The 20,572-nt window shown below is 45.7% G+C and overlaps 1 protein-coding gene across 1 annotated transcript; it reads right to left on the bottom strand.

Moving 5' to 3' along the window:
* Positions 1-1,596: 1,596 nt before the first annotated feature.
* Positions 1,597-20,526, bottom strand: LOC149446121 (putative protein ARB2BP). Its single transcript, XM_089652924.1, has 2 exons — positions 20,141-20,526; positions 1,597-2,983 (listed from the first exon to the last, which is right to left on the bottom strand). Exon 2 carries the CDS (start codon positions 2,978-2,980, stop codon positions 1,913-1,915), a length of 1,068 nt encoding a protein of 355 aa, XP_089509050.1. The 5' UTR covers positions 2,981-2,983; positions 20,141-20,526; the 3' UTR covers positions 1,597-1,912.
* Positions 20,527-20,572: the final 46 nt, after the last annotated feature.

Genomic DNA, 20,572 nt, shown 5'->3' on the forward strand with positions numbered 1-20,572 from the left:
GTTTAATTTGAGGGTATGTATATCCAAATTGGAGGAAGAGTTTAGGAATTATAGCTCCTAAGGCAGCCAACCCCCCCTTTTTCAAGGGACCAAAAATAATTGAACAAATTAATATAATCTTAAATAAAACTTTCATTTTTAATATTTTGTTGAAAATCCTTTACTGGTAATGACTGCCTGAAGTCTGGACATTACTGAAGACTGGGTTTCCTCCTTTCTGATGCTTTTCCAGGCTTTAACTACAGCTGTCTTCAGTTGTTCTTTGTTTGTGGGTCTTTCTGCCTTTAGTTTTGCCTTCAGCAAGTGACATGCGAGTCTAATTGCGTTGAGATCAGGTGATTGACTCGGCCATTGCGGAATATTCCACTTCTTTTCCTTCAAAAGCTCCTGGGTTGCTTTTGCAGTGTGTTTTGGATCATTGTCCATCTGTACTGTGAAGCGCCCTTCAATCAAATTTGCTGCATTGGGCTGAATCTGGGCTGACAGTATATCCATCCAGCTGCTTCTGTCACATCATCAATAAAGACCAATGACCCAGTGTCACTGGAAGCCATGCATGCCCATGTCATCACACTGCCTCCACCATGTTTTACAGATGATGTTGTGTGCTCTGGCTCATGAGCGGTTTCAAGCCTTCGCCACACTTTTTTCTTCCTGTCATTCTGGTACAGATTAATCTTAATTTCATCTGTCTAAAGAATGCTTTTCCAGAACTGGTCTGGCTTTTTTAGATTTTTTTGGCAAAGTCTGATCTGGCTTTTCTATTCTTCAGGCTTATGAATGGTTTGCACCTTGTGTTGAACCCTCTGTATTTGTGCTCGTGAAGTCTTCTATTGATTGTAGACTTTAACAATGATACACCCTCCTCCTGGAGAGTGTCCTTCACTTGTCTGGATGTTGTGAATGGGTTTTTCTTTACCATAGAGAGATCTTGCGATCATCCACCACTGTTGTGTTCCATGGACGTCCATGCCTTTTAATGTTGCTGTACTCACCAGTGCATTCTTCTTTCCTCAGAATGTACCAAACTGTTGAGTTGGCCACTCCTAATGTTACTGCTATCTCTCTGATGAATTTGTTTCATTTTTGAAGCCTTACAATGGCCTGTTTCACTTGCATGAACAGCTCCTTTGAACACATAATGTAGGGTCACAGCAATAGATTCCAAATGCAAATACCACACATAGAATCAACTCCAGACCTTTTACCTGCTTAATTGATGAAGAAATATTGGAGAAGCCCACACCTTGCCATGAAACAGCTTTTGATTCAAATGTTCAATTACTTTTGGTCCCTTGAAAAAGAGGGATGGCTACTCATAAGAGCTGTAATTCCTAAACCCTCCAATTTGGATGTACATACCCTCAAATTAAACCTGAGAGTGTGCACTTTCAGCCCATATCCATTATATACTGTAACTATAGCTTGAACATGTTTTGGTAAATACCTAAAAAAAAAACAAGAACTAAAATTGTGCCTGTGTCCAAATAAATATGTACCTAACTAATTAAATATATATATTTATTTATTTCACACACACACACACACAACCACCCCAAGATAGGATAAAGAAAATTAACAAAATGTACAGAGTAATTTATTCTCTTATTGTTTTATTATAACATGCATTTTCAGTTTAATTCATTTTTGCGTAACATTACAGATTTCTACATGCTAAAAAAAGACTTGTCTATATTTTACATTTAGTAGTGTTCAGGTGCCTTCACAATACATTATATAAGGAAGTGTTACATGGTGGGCACAAAAGATCCTACAGATCTAAATCCCACAAATGAAAGTTATCTTCTGTGGTTCTGTCCAATAGGTATACATTATGCAAACACCACAACATGTAAGTCCCGCAAAATGGTATTCCTAATTCATATGCTGTCCATATACACAGCTTGTTAGATTACTTACTCCTGGTAGAACTTCTAGTTATCATTGTATGTGCAGGTGGAACTGAACTTCTGCGACTCTTTAAAGATCTGTTGAGAAATCGAAAAATAGACTGGAAAGCAACAGAGGGTGCCAGGTCATGGTTTTCAGTGCCTGCAGATACCTTTGGGCAGTCTAATTTCCTTAGGGACCCAGTAGGTCTGTCTAAAGGTTTTGCATTCAGTACCCAACTCCTACAATGTGAGCGAATCCAAGCCTGGATTTCTGGGTTAGTTCTTGCCTGATGCGGAGCATGGTGTTTTGAATCTATAAATGCTACAGCGCTCACTTTGCTCATCACCTCCTTACTTTTCTTACAAAGTAAATCCATAAACACTAACCCACCATAGCCATGTGCAATGAATGATATGTTTCTTGCTGCACTTTGTGAAATGAAGTGGTCCCAAACATAGCTGGTGTGCTCTTCTGGTGAACTGCAACACCTTTTGAGAACAATCATTTTTTGTTGAGGTGCAGCAAGCCCAACCTTTTCCCTGATATCTATAGGACAGAACTCCTCTTCTGTTTTGACCAAGGTGCGTGGTTCCTCTTTCATCTCCACAAAATTGTCATTGGGATTTAATACAATCACAGACCCATTGTCTCTTAAGGCAGTCTTAACATATGGGATCTGGGTCCCTTTATCTATGGAGTGATGAAATATTGCTTTTTGTCCCCACTGGCCAGCTCTGACCACCCCACTGTCTTGAAGCAGAACAAAAAGGTTTGTCTGCATACTTGGCAATTCTTTACTCATGAAGAAGAAAGACCTTGGCTCATCTTCAATAGCATCAACTGGAATGGTAATCCTTTGAAGATTGCAGTCTTTTTCGAGTAGCTCATAAACATGAAGTGTAATCATAGCCCCAATGATTTTATACCGTTTGTGGTTCCTATCATATTCATTTTTATAATAGTTATAAAGAAATGGTTTATTGGTGACCATGTGTCTCAACTCTCCTTGCTCATTGAAATAATACTGCAGGTCCTCAAAATGCTGTGGGATTTCTACGCATTCTTTGAATTTCATCAATCCTTCCATTTCCTTTAAAAAGAAAGAACAATAATTCAAATAAGATTGTGGAATTTGTTAAGCGGGAGATAATTATCTAGAGAAAATAAATGGAATGGCAAAAGAAAGCAGACTGACATTGTCGTGTGCAGGCATCAAAGCAAGCATCAGACTACTTACAGTATTTTCCGGTTCTCCAAGACTTTGTACCAACACCTCATGATAACAGAAAATGACATTGCAGCAGTCCAAAATATAACAGTACAAACTAAACATTGTGGTTCTGGAAAATATTTCATCATTTGCACATAAAAATGGAGAGAGGATATTCACATATCTCCCTTTTCCACTGACTGAAGGATGGAACCTGATTGGTTGCTATGCTCCATTTTCCTTTGGCCCTTGTCAGGGATCCCGGGTCCTCGGCGGCGCGCGCATGCGCAGACCGCCGATCCGTCCCAGCCGGCGAGCGCAGAGTCCTCGGCGATCGCGGTGGCCGCACCAATGGGAGAGCAGGGCGCTCTATTTAAAGCTGCCCTGTGCATCTCCAAGTTGCCGCAAGGTCTTGTTCCTGTCCTGTAAGTACGCTTCCTTGTTGCCAAACTCTGCCTGTTCTGTTTATGCTGACCTTCTCCTGCTCTGACCCCGGCTCGTCCCTGACCATCCTTCTGCCTGACCCTCTGTACCGCGCTGCCCGCTACCTGCTGAACCTGGCTTGTTACCCCGACCATTCTCCGCTTACTCCCCCTGTACCACGCTGCCCGCACAATACCGACCCAGCTAGTCTGACCTCGCCTACTCCTGATAGTTGCCCATCCATCCCGCTCGGATTGGGATCTGTCATCCCATCCATCCAGCTCGGATCGGGATCTGTCATCCCATCCATCCCGCTCGGATCGGGATCTGTCGTCCCCTTCACAGCAGGCTCAACCCGGGCACATACCCTCAGCGGGACCCCTCTGCCACCGCCGGGGGTGCCCAGGGACGCGACCTGGTTTCAGTCTTGCACCAAGTCCATCCCCACCATCAGGGGCCCTGGTGAAAAGGCAGACTGGGACTTAGACTCCGCGTCCTGGGAAACCCTGTGCCGTGGACCACTAGAGATCCCGTTGGGCGGAGCCTGACAGTACCTTGCGGCCATGACTGAGCCTGGAAGGGGAACTTCCCCTCTGGACGACATCTGCCAACAGATGGAGACCCTTACACTGGGAATTAGGGGCCTACAGGAAGGTTATACGGTATTGGACAGACGCATGCAGACCTTAGCTACCTCTACCAGGGGGTCTGGGGAACCCATTAGGGAGACTCCGGGGTTGTTACCCGCACCAGAACCCCGTGTCCGCACACCGGAACGTTTTTCCGGAGACCAAAGTAGATTCAGGGCCTTTCGTAACTCCTGTCAGCTATACTTTGACCTCCAGCCTCAGACCTTTTCCTCCGAATCGGTGAGGGTAGGGTTCATTATTTCCCTACTACAGGGGGGACCCCAAGACTGGGCCCACCGGCTCCGAGAGAAGAGAGACCCACTGTTGCAGTCAGTGACGGTATTTTTTGAGGCTATGGCCCTCTTGTATGACGACCCGCTGCGCACCGCAACGGCCGAGAGGGCCCTATATACACTCAGGCAGGGTCACCGGACAGTGGAGGACTATGCCGCCGAATTCAGGCGTTGGCATAGTGACTGCCAATGGAACGAGGCGGCTCTGCACCACCAGTTCCGCGTAGGGTTAGCTGAATCCCTGAAGGACGAATTGGCCCGAATAGACATACCTAGCACTTTGGAGGCCTTGATAGCTTTGACTATTCGAATTGACCGCCGGTTGCGGGAGCGCAGGCAGGAAAGATGCAACCAAGGACAAGGATCAACTGGAACACCCCCTCAGGCCTCAACCCAGTTACAGCCGGCAAGCCAGAACCAGGATGCCATGGATACACCCGAGACCGGGCCATCGGGAAGGATCCGGCCGACACTTACGCCTGAGGAACGCCAGAGGCGTCTTACCAACCATCTCTGCCTCTACTGTGGGGGAGCAGGCCATGTAGTACGTACCTGTCCAGCCAAGAGGGGTAAGTGTTCCGCTGTTTTCTCTACAGTCACTTCTAACAGTGTGGGCAACACTAGTTATCTAGCGGTACCTGTGTCACTTCAGCTGCCGGGGAGAACAGTGGTGACCACGGCTATTGTGGATTCTGGGGCGTGTAGTTGCTTCATAGATTTAGACTTTGCAGTTCAGCAACAAATTCCCCTACAAACCAAGGAGGTGGGATTGAATATTTTTCTAGCAGATGGATCACGTATTAAGTCAGGGGTGGTGGACCACGAGACCCCACCTATCCGTACTACCGTATCGACCCATCATGAAGAACTCCTTCGGTTGGACGCCATAGCATCCCCACTATTTCCAATTATTTTGGGGCTCCCGTGGTTGCGAGCCCATAATCCCCAGGTGGACTGGAAGAGGGGTTCTATGCAGTTCCTCTCCCCATACTGCCAGCAGCATTGCCTCCCTAAGATCTCCCCGATTCCACCGACTTTGTTGTGTCTAGAGACAGATGCGGAGCTGGCGCAAGTCATTCCGTCAGTCTACCATAGTTTTCTGGATGTGTTTAGCAAGCGGGGGGCGGACACTCTCCCCCCGCACCGAGCTTATGACTGCCCAATTGATCTCCTCCCAGGGTCGGAAATCCCATTTGGGCGGATATTCCCCTCATCCGAGCGGGAGTTAGGGGTACTAAAATAATATATAGATGAAAACCTCCATAAGGGGTTTATTAGACCCTCCACGTCACCAGCCGGGGCGGGCATTTTCTTTGTGGAGAAAAAGGACAAGTCCCTCCGGCCCTGCGTAGATTACCGGGACTTGAATAAGGTCACAGTAAAGAACCGTTACCCGCTACCACTAGTCCCCGAGCTGTTTCAGAGGCTGAAGTCAGCATCTGTCTTCACTAAACTAGACTTGAGAGGTGCCTATAATTTAGTTCCTATCAGAGAGGGGGACGAGTGGAAGACAGCATTCCGTACCAGATTCGGACACTTTGAATATTTGGTTATGCCCTTCGGCCTATGCAACGCCCCTGCCACCTTCCAACATTTCATAAACGATGTGTTCAGGGACTACCTAGATATCTTCGTCATTGTATACCTGGACGATATCCTTGTCTTTTCCCCAACCTTGGAGGACCATAGAGGTCACGTGAGGCGCGTGTTAGAACGGCTCCGCCAACACAGCTTATATGCCAAGGCAGACAAGTGCTGCTTTGAACAGAGTAGCATTTCGTTTCTGGGTCTAACCATCTCTCCCACGGGAATAGCCATGGATCCCCAAAAAGTTTCGGCCATTTTAGATTGGCCAGCTCCCACCGATAAGAAAGCGGTCCAACGCTTCATCGGCTTCGCGAACTTCTACAGAAAGTTCATTAAGAACTTTTCGGGCCTAGTGTCCCCTATCACCCAGCTGACCAGGCAGGGGGTTCGCTTCCAATGGACACCTGAGGCACAGAGGGCTTTCGAAGCCTTAAAGGAATTGTTTACGGCAGCTCCTATTCTGAGCCACCCTGATTCGTCCTTGCCATATATCTTGGAGGTGGACGCATCCGAGAATGCGGTCGGAGCGATCCTGTCCCAGAGGAAGGGCATCAAAGAACTCATGCACCCAGTCGCTTTCTTCTCCAGAAAACTAACTCCTGCGGAAAGGAATTATGATATCGGGGATCGGGAGCTCTTGGCGATTAAGGTGGCACTAGAGGAATGGAGATACTTGTTAGAAGGGGCGGTACACCCAATATTGATTTTTACGGATCATAAGAACCTAGAATATCTGAGGACAGCTAAACGTCTGAGGCCACGTCAAGCCAGGTGGGCGCTGTTCTTTTCACGGTTCTTTTTCCATATAACCTATAGGCCAGGGTCTAAGAACACAAAACCAGATGCGCTCTCCCGCATGTTTGGGGATCCCGAAGAGAATCCCAAGCCAGACACTATCCTGTCCCCAGGAAATTTCTTAGTTCTCCAATCGGAGCTCCATTCTCAACTGCAGACCGCGTCCGTAGGAATGCAAGGTCCACCTGGTGTCCCCTTACTAAATAGGGAAGGACTTTTTTGGAAGGAGGATCAGATTGTGGTCCCTGAGGAGGCCCGTACATTGGTATTAGGATACTGCCACGATCACCCACTGGCTGGGCACTTTGGGGTACGTAAGACCTTGGAGCTGCTGCAGCGTACTTTCTGGTGGCCTAATATGGCCAGGGAGTGCGAAACCTACATAAAGACCTGTCCCGTTTGTCAGAGAAACAAACCCACTAGGAATAAAGCTTGGGGTCTCTTGCGCCCATTACCCATACCCGACAGGCCATGGACCATGATTTCCATTGACTTTATCGTGGAACTTCCACCCTCTCAGGACCACACAGCAATCTTCGCGATTGTAGACCGCCTGTCCAAGATGGCCCATTTTGTACCTCTAAAGGACACACCTACGGCCCTTGAGACAGCACGTGTGTTTATTAAGGAAGTGGTAAGACTCCACGGAATTCCCAGGGACATTGTATCTGACAGAGGGGTTCAGTTTACGTCCAGGTTCTGGAAAGCTCTATGTGAAACCCTGGGGATTAAGTTATCGTTCTCTTCAGCTTATCACCCACAGACCAATGGCCAGACGGAGCGTACAAACCAGACCCTAGAACAGTACCTCAGGTGCTATACCACCTTCCTCCAAAATGACTGGGTTACTCTCCTGCCGCTTGCGGAATTCGCATATAATAATGCAAGTCACTCTGCTACTAGACAGTCCCCGTTTTTCGCAAACTATGGGTTCCACCCTGTATTCCTGCCAGATCTAATCCCGGAGGTCGCAGTCCCAGCCACGCAGGATATGTTGACCTTTCTGTCAACCAATAGCAAGGTATTGCAGGAAGCAATGGTAAAGGCCCAGGATGACAATAAGAGGGCGTTTGATAGGAAAAGAAGAGGGGAATTGAGTTTGCGGCCAGAGGACCAGGTTTGGTTGTCCACCGCAAATTTAAAAATGTCCTGCCCTTCGAAGAAATTGGCTCCCAAGTTCTTGGGGCCTTTCCGGGTCAAACGTAAGATCAACGAGGTGGCATACGAGCTGGCACTGCCCGAATCTATGCAGGTTCATCCGGTCTTCCATGTGTCCCTGTTGAAACCAGCAACTCCAGACCCCTTCCCGGATCGAAGGTCTAAGCCACCGGAGGCAGTAGACGTGGATGGGGAGGAGGAATTTGAAGTTGAAGCTATCTTAGATTGCAGGAGGAGGGGAGGCCAAACTCAGTTTCTGGTTAAATGGAAAGGATATGGGGCGGAGGAAAATTCATGGGAGCCGGCCCAAAATGTGCACGCCCAAGGCTTGTGCGGGAATTTTTTCGGTACCAGCCGTTGAGTAGGGGTCGGCTGGGCATCCGGAGGTTGCCCGTAGGGGGGGGACAATGTCAGGGATCCCGGGTCCTCGGCGGCGCGCGCATGTGCAGACCGCCGATCCGTCCCAGCCGGCGAGCGCAGAGTCCTCGGCGATCGCGGCGGCCGCACCAATGGGAGAGCAGGGCGCTCTATTTAAAGCTGCCCTGTGCATCTCCAAGTTGCCGCAAGGTCTTGTTCCTGTCCTGTAAGTACGCTTCCTTGTTGCCAAACTCTGCCTGTTCTGTTTATGCTGACCTTCTCCTGCTCTGACCCCGGCTCGTCCCTGACCATCCTTCTGCCTGACCCTCTGTACCGCGCTGCCCGCTACCTGCTGAACCTGGCTTGTGACCCCGACCATTCTCCGCTTACTCCACCTGTACCACGCTGCCCGCACAATACCGACCCGGCTAGTCTGACCTCGCCTACTCCTGATAGTTGCCCATCCATCCCGCTCGGATCGGGATCTGTCATCCCATCCATCCAGCTCGGATCGGGATCTGTCATCCCATCCATCCCGCTCGGATCGGGATCTGTCGTCCCCTTCACAGCAGGCTCAACCCGGGCACATACCCTCAGCGGGACCCCTCTGCCACCGCCGGGGGTGCCCAGGGACGCGACCTGGTTTCAATCTTGCACCAAGTCCATCCCCACCATCAGGGGCCCTGGTGAAAAGGCAGACTGGGACTTAGACTCCGCGTCCTGGGAAACCCTGTGCCGTAGACCACTAGAGATCCCGTTGGGCGGAGCCTGACAGCCCTTCAGCAGGTACACTATATTGACAAAAAGTATTGGGATGTCTGCCTTTACACAGACATGAACTTTAACCACTTTCAGTCTGGACACTTTTACCCCCTTCCTGTCCAGGCCAATTTTCAGCTTTCAGTGCTGTCACACTTTGAATGACAATTGCGCGGTCATGCAACACTGTACCCATATGAATTTTTTTAGCATTTTTTTGAGACAGATAAAGCTTTATTTTGGTGGTATTTATTCACCACTGGGATTTTTATTTTTTTTGCTATGTCAATTAAAAAGTCAAAAAAATTTGAAAAAAAGTGTTTTCTTATAAAATTTTGCAAATAAATAGTATTTCATCATAAATCTTAGCCAACATTTATTCCGTTATATTTTTAGTAAAAAAAAAAAAAAAAAACCCAAATTAGTTTATAACCAAAAATTATAATTTTAAACATATCTTTTTACATTTTTTTTTTTATTTATTATTAGTTTTTTTTTTTAGTTTATTTACATAATGTCACCCTAGCAGTACAGTGTCACTATGGTGACACTGTACTACTTGTGGGGGGTGATGAAGATTTTTTTTTTTTACACTGATTGCTTTTACACCCATAAAGGATGTAAAAGCAATCATTTCTCCTTCTCTCTAGCTACATTCTTGCAGCCATTGAGAACTACTGAGTGAGCTGTGATTGGTCACAGCTTGTCACATGGCACAAGGCTGTTGTGAATAGCCTTGTAACATGTGACCTCTGTGATCATTCACAGATTTCACACGTAGTAAGTAAGCAATGATGTCAGAAGTGACATCTTGCTTACTACTCTGCATGTGATCACTCGTACAGAGGTCCTGTCCGACGATCGGTGTTCCACTGTGTCCGGAGGACACAGAGGGCACCGGATTGCGGCGCTGCGCGCTCCCAGGGAGCGCGCACAAGTAGGGTGCGGGGAGGCCGTTTATAAACAGCCACCCAACCCTGCACTGCCACTGTCCGGTCGTTTATATACAACGGCCGGACGGGAGGTGGTTAATGGTATCCCAGTCTTAGTCCGTAGGGTTCAGTATTGAGTTGGCACACCCTTTGCACCTATAACAGCTTCAACTCTTCTGCGAATGCTGTCCACAAGGTTTAGGAGTGTGTCTATGGGAATGATTGACTATTTCTTCCAGAAGTGCATTTGTGAGGTCAGGCACTGATGTCGGGTGGCCTGGCTCGCAGTCTCTGCTAAAATTCATCCCAAAGGTGTTCTATCAGGTTGAGGTCAGGACTGTCAAGTTCCTCCACCCCAAACTCTCTCATCCATGTCTTTTGGGACCTTGCTTTGTGCAACAGGAAGGGGCCATTCCCAAACTGTTCCCTGATCTTAAGGGTTTCCTTCACTGGAACTAACGGGCCAAGCCCAACCCCTGAAAAACAACTCCACACCACAATCCGCCCTGCACTCAAATTTACACAATGCAGTCCGGCAAGTACTGGTCTCCTGGTAACCGCCAAACCCAGACACATCCATCGGATTTCCAGATAGACGTGATTTATCACTCCAGAGAACATGTCTCCACCAGAGTCCAGTAGCGGCATGCTTTACACCACTGCATGAATGCCTTGCATTGCACTTGGTGATGTAAGGCTTGGATGCATCTGCTAAGCCATGGAAACCCATTCAATGAAGCTCTCTACACACTGTTGTGCTAATCTGAAGGCCACACGCAGTTTGGAGGTCTTTAGCTATTGACTCTGCAGACACTGGCGACTTCTGCGCACTGTGCAAATCAGCATGTGCTGACCCTGCTCTGTCATTTCACGTGGCCTACCACTTCATGGCTGAGTTGCTGTTGTTCCCAGTTGCTTCCACTTTGTTATAATACCACTAACAGTTGACTGTAGAATATTTAGTAGCAGGGAAATTTCACGGATGGACTTGCACAGTGGCAACCTATCACGGTATTACGCTTGAATTCACTGAGCTCCAGAGAGCAACCCATTATTTCACAAAGGTTTATAGAAGCAGTCTGCATGCCTAGGTGCTTGATTTTATACACCTGTGGCCATGGAGGTGATTGGAACACCTGAATACAATGATTTGGAGGGGTACCCAATACTTTTGGCAATATAGTGTATATCATATACCATGTAGTAACTGTATGACTAAACCTGGCCAAACGCTATATAATCTGATTGTACAATCTCTGTACAATCTCCTTTAGCGTTAACAAAACTATGTAATATGAGGACACACCTGAACAATCCATTCAGTTGGTATCTAAATCAGACAGGCCAGTGCACTACATATTTGTTGGTAAAATTGTACAAATCTTAACCTTCATCAGACCCCTCCCAGTCTCCCACTGTACTTTCTTCCAGGTGGGTGACCACACAGCTGTTCCAGCAGTCCTGGTGATTTGAAATCCCTGAACTTCTCACTCTTCTAAGATAGACCAGAGTGATTCTGATTGGTCACAATAATGCACAATAAATTGCTCTGCGCTCTGTCCTGGAAGAACAGCACAGAGAAGAGGGAAAAAAAAGCAGAAGGTAACTACACCAAGGACCAAGTGCAAACTGACAACATAACAAAAATGTATTTTGTTTACATAGATAGGAAATTGACAGCAGAAAAAGACTGAGTGGTCCATCAAGTATGCCCTTTTTTTTTTTTTGTTTTTTTTGGGGGGGGGGGGGGTGGAGGGTGTGGGGTTGTTTTTTTGTAAACATTTTTGTCAGAGTATAGATTTATGCTTGTCCCAAGCATGTTTGAAACTATGGTTTATGGTTGACTATCTCTGCTGGAAGTTTACTCCAAGCATCTTGAAATTTTGGTTTCATGCTTGAAAATAGTGGCTTCCTGAACCTCATTTACCCCCTTGATGTTTTTAAAGGTTCCAATTATGTCTCCCCTTTCCCTTCTTTCCTCCAGACTGTACATGTTAAGTTCCTGAAATCGCTTTTGATATGTTTTATCCCCCAGACCTTCCACCATTTGTTTTACCCATCTCTGGACTTGTTCTATCTTATCAATATCTTTCTGTAAGTGAGGTCTCCAGAACCGGGCACAGTATTCTAAATGAGGTCTCACTAAAGATCTATATAGGGGAATCAGGACCTCCTTCCTCCTGCTGGTGACCCCACTAGTGATGCATCCTAGAATTCTATTTGCTTTCCCCACTGCCTGGTCACACCGTTTTCTCATTTTACAATAATCTGAAATAAGTACCGCCATATCCTTTTCCTCTGTAGTGCTGGCCAACAATGTAGTACTCTCTCAAAGGATTATTTCTCCCTAGGTGCTATATTTTGCATTTAGAAACATTGCACTGCAATTTCCACTTTTTTGACCAATCTTCCAGCAATGCAAAATCATGTTCCATATTACAAACATCTCCAGGGATATCAACCCTATTACACACCTTTGCGCCAAAAGCAATTAGACACACCTTACCTAACAAACCTTTAGTGTTATCACTTACATATAGATTAAATAGAACAGGACCTAGTACACAGCCTTGTGGTACATCACTAGTGACTGGTTTATTTTCCGAGTGAACTAAAGTGCATTATGTATACAACATATATCGATAGCACGTCAATGGAAAGCATATGAAATCCAGGTTAAAAACTAGTAGACCCCCCAGAAGGTGACATTATGTTCTACAAACGTTATACCCTGTTTGTACACTTTCATTAACAAAAACCAATAAAAATTATTGGAAAAGAAAAACTGGAGGACAACACTGGACTGCAGTCTGAAATCAGACCACTATATATATAACTTCAATGGGCATTGTCATATATTCTGTTTTGAGAAATCTGTCTAGAAGACTCTAGATATTGCCTCTGCCCTCACATTATCTAATTTCACCAAGATCAGTGTGATCAGATGCTTTCCCAGTTTACAAATGGCCCTGTTTATATCCTGCGAAACTGAAGTGATGAAAGGCTCGTAGCGTCCGATTTCTTAAGACTATAGAGATGATTGGCACCATTCCAGTCTCTAATCTGCTCCATGGTCAGCTGGCAGAAACACCAGCTGCACTCTCAGGTTCCCCTGATGGCATGGGACTGCCCGAGATGGCCATAGAAGGCAGCTGTGGGGGGGTGGGTGGGGGGGAGGTGCATTGTCTCCCGCTGCTTGTAAAAGCAATCCTGCAGCTAATTAGCCACTAAGATTGCTGTTACATGAAAGCCGATGGCCAGCTGAAAAAAAAAAAAACGATACCAGGATGCTGCCTGCAGCTGTAGGCATCATCCTGGTATAACCAAAGTCCAGTGAATTACCAGTATGTCGCTGGTCCTTGTTGGGTATATATGCTATGTTTTTGGGGGTTTTTTTAATGCTTGTGTGCTGAATGAAAAAAAGAGAAGAAATCTCTGCCAGAAAAAGTGTGTGGTATGCACACCATTAGAATATACTGCCCTGCATCCACCCACTTGTAATGGTGGGCACACATATGTCTAAATAGTGGCACGCTTGAACAGAAATTGTCCACGTATAATTGGTACCCCATACGGAAAAGGGATGACACCAAGTCCCAAACTATCTTGCCACTACTCCCCATGTAGTCTGGGCATCTGGGGGGTTCTACATGACTATCATTTCCCTTGTAAATCAAAAACTTTTATGTATAGCCTGTTGCCCTCTCACAGGTCTTATACATCTCAACCCCATATCTAGCACGCTTGCTGGGGAGAAATTGTGTAAATGCAAAGTGGCCAGAAAAATTAAGGAGGGACTCATCAACACAGATTTTTTGATGGGAAGTATAGACATCTGCAAATTTTTGGTTCAGGTGATTTACGAGGGGCCAAATTTTGTGGAGTCGGTCAAGGTCATTATACTCTCATATCTCATGACTGGCCATGGCAGCAGAGAACACGGCATATGATGAATCGGGTCTGTGGACCAATACAACCGCAATTAATATTTTTTTTAGTAATGCCCATGTTGAGGGTTAGGCCCCAAAAAAATTTAAATTCGGAAACTGTAATGGGTTTCCATGCAAATGGTCTGGCAAGGTTTGAATTTGAATTGGAGGTGATAAATTGTTGTGCATATAAATTGCTTTGATCCACAATCAATGCATACTGATCTTCTGTTAAAAACAGCTCCAAAAAAAAAAAATCAAGGGGAGTAGTTAAAGTGGGAAAAAGGGGAAGTTCGCTTTAAGAACTGCTCCCCCACTCCCCATTAAGGATTGGCACCTTTGGGGGGCGGGTACCCAAATTTGACAGGTACCCGTTCCCACTTCTGGTCCAATCGCCTAGGTGATCTGAAGCAGAAGGTGTCCTCCCTCCCTCCCTGTAGTCTTTTGGGACACGTGACAGGTCCCAGAAGACTACAGGACCATTCATGAAGCGCAGTGCTACTCGCGCATGTGCAGTGGGTACCAGGCTGTGAAACCGCAAGCTGCACATCCGGGTGCCCACGCTGAAGATGCCGGCCTCCTGGGAACAGGACGACCGGTGAAACAGGCTGTGGGGGACACACCGCGGGACAGAGGGACAGGTATGTGGCTGTTTTTTAAAAGTCAGCAGCTACAGTTTTTGTAGCTGCTGACTTATTTTTTGACAGCGTGAGTGGAACTCCGCTTTAAATTTGTTGTTTCCACCTGAATTCCGGGTTGGGCAGTGAAAGGAGGAAGTACGGGTGCTGCAGAATTTGTGGGCTGCCAATCGAGATTTGCAAGCACATCCGGTAGGATTCTAGGGGCTCTATGGGCCTGTGTGCGAATTCTTGGCATTTGCGGGACAATACTTGTACTCGCCATCGCACCAGCTTGTACTGCACTTATGGGACTCACCACATCACCAAGTGATACTACAGTGCTGGTATGTGAAAAACCAGGATATACTAGGCCGCTGGTGCTCGCTAGTTCACCAAAAGGTAGAGCGGCACTAGTACTGGCACTCTGCTGCATATGAGAGTCATCAAAATTTACCGGCAAGTGCTAACAGAGATCAGGCCTGATTCTGTGAACACTGCTGTTTTGTGCGGAATGTATCAAGTGACCGTGACCTACTGACACTGCACTTGCTGGGGGAGAAGGGGGTAAGCGTAGAGGCTAAAACGCAGGTACTGGCAGGTGCCGGGGCTGATCCCGCTAACGCTGTGTTTTTGGGCACACTATTCTAATGTGAACGCTGGTATAGTACTGATCTGATCCAAGATATTGATCCGTTCAGACACTATACTAGCAATGGAGGTTTATTGTGTATGAGCATGTTCCTGGTACTGGTGGCAATCTGACGCTATCTGGAAGGGGCATGAAAACCATGGGAGCACGAATCACATATATATAAATATATATGTGATTTTGCGCACTCGTGCCGCCCTGTAGCAGTATTTCTGCTATAGGGCGGTCAAGAAGCAGTTTGCATTACGTCACTGCATTATTTTAACTGACAATTGCGCGGTCATGCAACACTGCACCCAAATGAAAATTTACGTTCTTTTTCCCTCACGAATTTTTAAAAATTAAAAAAAAAATTATATATATTTGTTTTCATACTGTCAGTGTCCCTGATCACCACCATACCAGTTATATGACGCTGTACTGCACTGGTGACAGTATGTAAAAAAAAAAAATAGTGAAAATACTTTTTTTAATTTTCCAAAAAATGACAAAATACAACTTAAAAAAACTCGCCATGCCTCTTATGAAGTACGTCGGACTGTCTACTTTGCAAAATGTGGTCATTTGGAGGATATCTGTACTGTTCTGACATTCTTGGACCTCAAGAAATTAGATTGGCCGTCAGTACTTCAGGATTGATAAATTTTCAGATCTATACCATAGTTTGTGAACGCTATAACTTTCCTACAAACTAAAAAATACATCCTCATTTGGGTTATTTTCACCAAAGACATGTAACAGAATACATCTCGGCCTAAATTTATGAAGAACAATTATTTATTTGCAAACTTTTATAACAGAAACAAAGAAAAACGTGTTTTTTTTTTTCACAATTTTTGGTCTTATTTTGTTAATTTAGCAAAAAATAAAAATCCCAGCGGTGATCAAATACCACCAAAAAAAAAACAAAAAAAAAAACAAAAAACTCTAGTTGCGTGAAGAAAATGATAAAATGTTAGTTTGGGTACAATGCTGTATGACCGCGCAATTGTCATTCAAAGTGTGAGAACGCTGAAACCTGAAAAATGGCCTGGGCAGAAAGAGGGTAAAAGTGCCCGGTACTGAAATGGTTAAACAAAAATTGGACATTGTGTTCACATACGATATGCATTTTTTAGCTTGCATCCTTGTTTTTTGTCTGAAAAGTTGGAAATAAGTTGTCAAAAGCACTGTACGATTTTTTTATGTGTATGGGCCATAAGTCTTGCACAGTCCTATCCACAGCAACCATGTAGAACTGCCTCTATATTGAACTGCTCTGCATTGGAAACTAAACTGCACTGCCACATTGAGTTCAGCTGGCCATACACGGATCGAATTGTGAAAGAATTTTCTTTTGAAAATCTTTTCTAAGAATTTTCATTCGAATTTTGCACCATTAGTGGGCTATCGCAGCCATCGAATTTGAGTGATCAGGCATGTTGGAAATTTTTTGAAAAACAAACTTCTAGTCAATGGTGGGAGAATCATGCGAGCAATATAATCTAAAAAGAAATGAGCATGAGCTGTGACCTGGAAAGAAAAGAAAATTCTTGACCACAAAAATTCTTTTCTGTAGCAGGAGAAACAATTCACACTGTGCTGGGGTGATGCAGGGATGTTATATTTGTATCACCTGACGCTTGGGACATGTAATTACAGGCGTCAGGAAGGTAGTTTTTTTTTTTTAACCTTCAGCCCTGCTGTGGGCAAGCAGCAGGGCTCCCCTGTCAGGTGGAAGCATTAAGGCGGCTTCCAGGCAGTGCCAGCCTCCACCCCCTCTGTGAACCTTCCCCCGCTAAGTCTCCCGGGCTCCACTTGCCCATCTGTGGGCCCGGGACCTGTTCACCTCCGTCGGCTAGAGGGAGGGAGGAGAGTGGACACGTCCGCTCCCCTCCCCTTCTTGTCCTGACACTATGATGCCACTTCCGGATCCCAGTTGAGAGATTCCTGGACATGGAGGCAGGGAAAGAATGTAATGCGGTGTGATGTGCACCACATTACATTCAGTGGAGCAGAGGACAGACATCCAGGGTCTTTTAGACCTTGGTTGTCTCAATAAAGAGAACCTGTCACCAAAAATCATTACATAGGGGACTTTGTGAATTTATTTCTTTTTTTGTGCCCTAAAATTAACTTGTATTTTTTGCTGAAATTTTGCAGTAATATCATGTGACATAAAAGATTGGAACTATCGCTATTTTATTCCATAGGGTGTCTGCTTTAAGAAAATATATAATGTTTGGGGGTTTTATGTAATCTTCAGGCCTAAAATTATTTTTTTAAACGTGTGCAAATATGGAAAAATGGCTCTGGCAGCGAAAAGGAATAAAGGATAAGCCCAACAATCCCCTTTCCTGATGAGCACCCAATCGGTGCTCATTAAACTGCAAAGGTCTCTCCCCTCCCTGCTAGTCCCCGGGTGCTGGAGACAGGCAGGGAGATAAGGAGGAGATAAACAGTCCAATGTTAAAAATATTCCTCATAAAGCTCCTTTTGTTTTTAAAAGCCCCAGACATTCCTAAAATCACCTCAGATTTAAATACAGTTTTGGTTAAAATGTATTTATGTTTTTATCAGGACAAGTAGATGGTCATGAGGGACAAGTAGATTGGGACACTGATTTAGTCTCTGGACAAGCAGTTTTTTCAAAAATGTCACAGAGCCCTGTGAGGTTACTCTCCTCTGGCAGCAGCCTCTTGCCAAAACCTGTGTTTAGGCCGACCATACACGGGTCGAATTCCGAAAGAATTTTCTTTTGAAGATATTTTCTAAGAATTTTGGTTTGAATTTCACACCATTAGTGGGCTACAGCAACAGACGATTTTGAGCGACCATCGAATTTGAGTGATCGAACATTTTTTTTGAAAAATGAATAAATTACTAATCAATGGTGGAAGAACCGTGCGAGAAATGTAACTGAAAAAGAAATGAGCGGGAGTGCGCATGTGTGGCCGGTGGGACGGACATGTCTCCCTGACGCTGTCAAACCACAGGGAAGACAGCCGCCCATACACGGATCCCGGCCAGCACAGTTCAATAAGCGGCTCCGGTCTCCGTGGCAGCCCCCCTGGCACGTTCCAGCATGGACAGGGGAGCGCCCCGTCATCAAACCCTGCCGCCCTGTTATCCCATCAAGGAGGCCCTGGCTCGAGCCTCCTCCAAAATGGCCACAGCACCCTCTCCTGGAAGCAAGAAAGCTGCACAGACATATGCAGCTCTGCAGACAGTGCAGCCAAGCCATGCCCGCACATCTGAGGGTGAGTCAGATATTGACACAGAGACCCCCACACACGCCTCAACTCCTGATCTTACTTCTCCTGACCTCACACGCTTTGAAAAAATGCTGCACAAAGCCCTGAACTAGAGCTCAGACCGCATCACAGACAAGCTGTCCAGAGAAATCCGCTAACTAGGGCAACGCACTGACCTGGAACAGAGTGCACGACCTTGACACCTCCTTTCAAACACATGTAGATGACCTTTACCTTCTGCGTGACGAAAATGCGACACTGCAAACGCGTCTTGAGGACTTTGAAAACAGGGCCAGACACTCAAATGTATGCATCCGTGGCCTCCCAGAATTGGTCAGACATCCAATCAACCATCACAGCGTTGTTCCAAGAGCTCGCCCCTGCTATCCCAAAAGAACGTCTAAAAATGGACAGGGTTCATAGGGCGTTAGCTCCACGATGCACAGGTGGCCCACCATGCGATATTGCAAAACTCCACTTTTTTCGCACTAAAGAGCAACTCCTGCAAGCAGCCCGCAACGCGGAATCTTTAATGTTCCAAGGTCACACCTACCAACTGTTTCAAGATCTCTGTCCCACTACCATCGCTAAACGCAGGGTTATGAAACCCCATCTGCAAGTGCTCCAACAGCACGGCATTCCATATTAATGGAGCTTCCCCACTGCAGTAAGTTTCCGATACCAAGCTCGAGACTACATCTGCAAAACCCCTGATGAGCTGCTGGGCACCTTGTGGAACCTTCAGCTACAACCTCCAACAACACCTTCAGAAGGCTCCAGACGGTGTTCAGCGTCCTGTTCACCGCAGAAATCCAACCCTCCACGTCAAAAAAAAACAAAAAACAACATTTTCAATTTTCTAAATAAAATTAGTTCAGAATTAACCCATTAATGCCTGCATTACTCTTCCCTGGCAGCAGCCTCTCTCCAAAACCTGCGTTTAAGCTGGCCATACGTGGGTTCAATGCTGAAAGAATTTCCTTCCACAAAATCTTTTCATTCGGATTTTGCACCATTAGTGGGTCACAGCAATGGCTGATTTTTGAGCGATCATCAGATTTGAGTGATCGAACATGCTGGAAATTTTTTGAAAAATTAACAAATTTCTAATCGATGGTGGGAGAATTGTGCGAGAAATGTAATTGAAAAAGAAATGAAAATGAGCTGTGACCTGGAAAGAAAAGAAACCAGGAGAATTCTTTTCTGTAGCAACACATAGTTACATAGTCTGGCTGAAAAAAGACAAAAGTCCATCCAGTTCAACCACAGAAAAAACAAAAAGTTATAATCCTACACTTACAGTTGATCCAGAGGAAGGCAAAAAAACCCAGCAAAGTATAATCCATTTTGCTCCTGCTGGGAAAAAAATTCCACAAGAGGCAATCGATATTCCCTGGATCAACTTTACCTATAAACGTTAGTATCCAGTTATATTCTGTGTATCCAAGAAAGAATCCAGGCCTTTTTTTAAAGCAATCTATTGAGCTGGCCAGAACCAACTCTTGAGGGAGTCTATTCCACATTCCGAGGTGAAATGAAAGGCTTGTTTGGTCAAATTTCAAAATCAATGGTGGCTCCATCTGATTACAAAAGGCACAATTTGTTCATAATTCGACCCATGTATGTCTGCATTACACAGATGAGGGTCCCTGAACACAAACACAGCCACTCACCTGTCCCTAGCCACGTGCAATCGGCCACACACGTTGTCATTGATATGTACAGCCTTCCTATCTGCAGCTGAGCACAACCACCTGGCCCTACTCCATGCAGAAATCTGGGTGGTGTACCACCCTGGCTGAAGCCACGTACCTCAAAACCTTCACCCTATTTATACTGTACTCCTATCATGAGGCAAATTCTGCCATTGCTGAGCTGAACACTCTGGTTGTCATGCTGATCCTCTGGCATTATTTCTAGGTAAGCATGCTTGTCCCAGATCAGTAAAGCTGGTCATACAGCATGCCAGCCAGGCATTTAGCATTTCCAGAAGGAGAGCTCAGCAATGGGATACCCCTGTGCAGAGTACTCCTACACGTGTACACCACTCACTTCTCGGGAGAGCTGCACAGGAGTCATGTGACCACAGCCCTGCTCACGTGATT

The sequence above is a fragment of the Staurois parvus genome, unplaced genomic scaffold (assembly GCF_062004578.1).
Source record: "Staurois parvus isolate SC_StPar_1 unplaced genomic scaffold, SC_StPar_1.0 ptg000696l, whole genome shotgun sequence".
NCBI classification, from domain to species: domain Eukaryota; kingdom Metazoa; phylum Chordata; class Amphibia; order Anura; family Ranidae; genus Staurois; species Staurois parvus.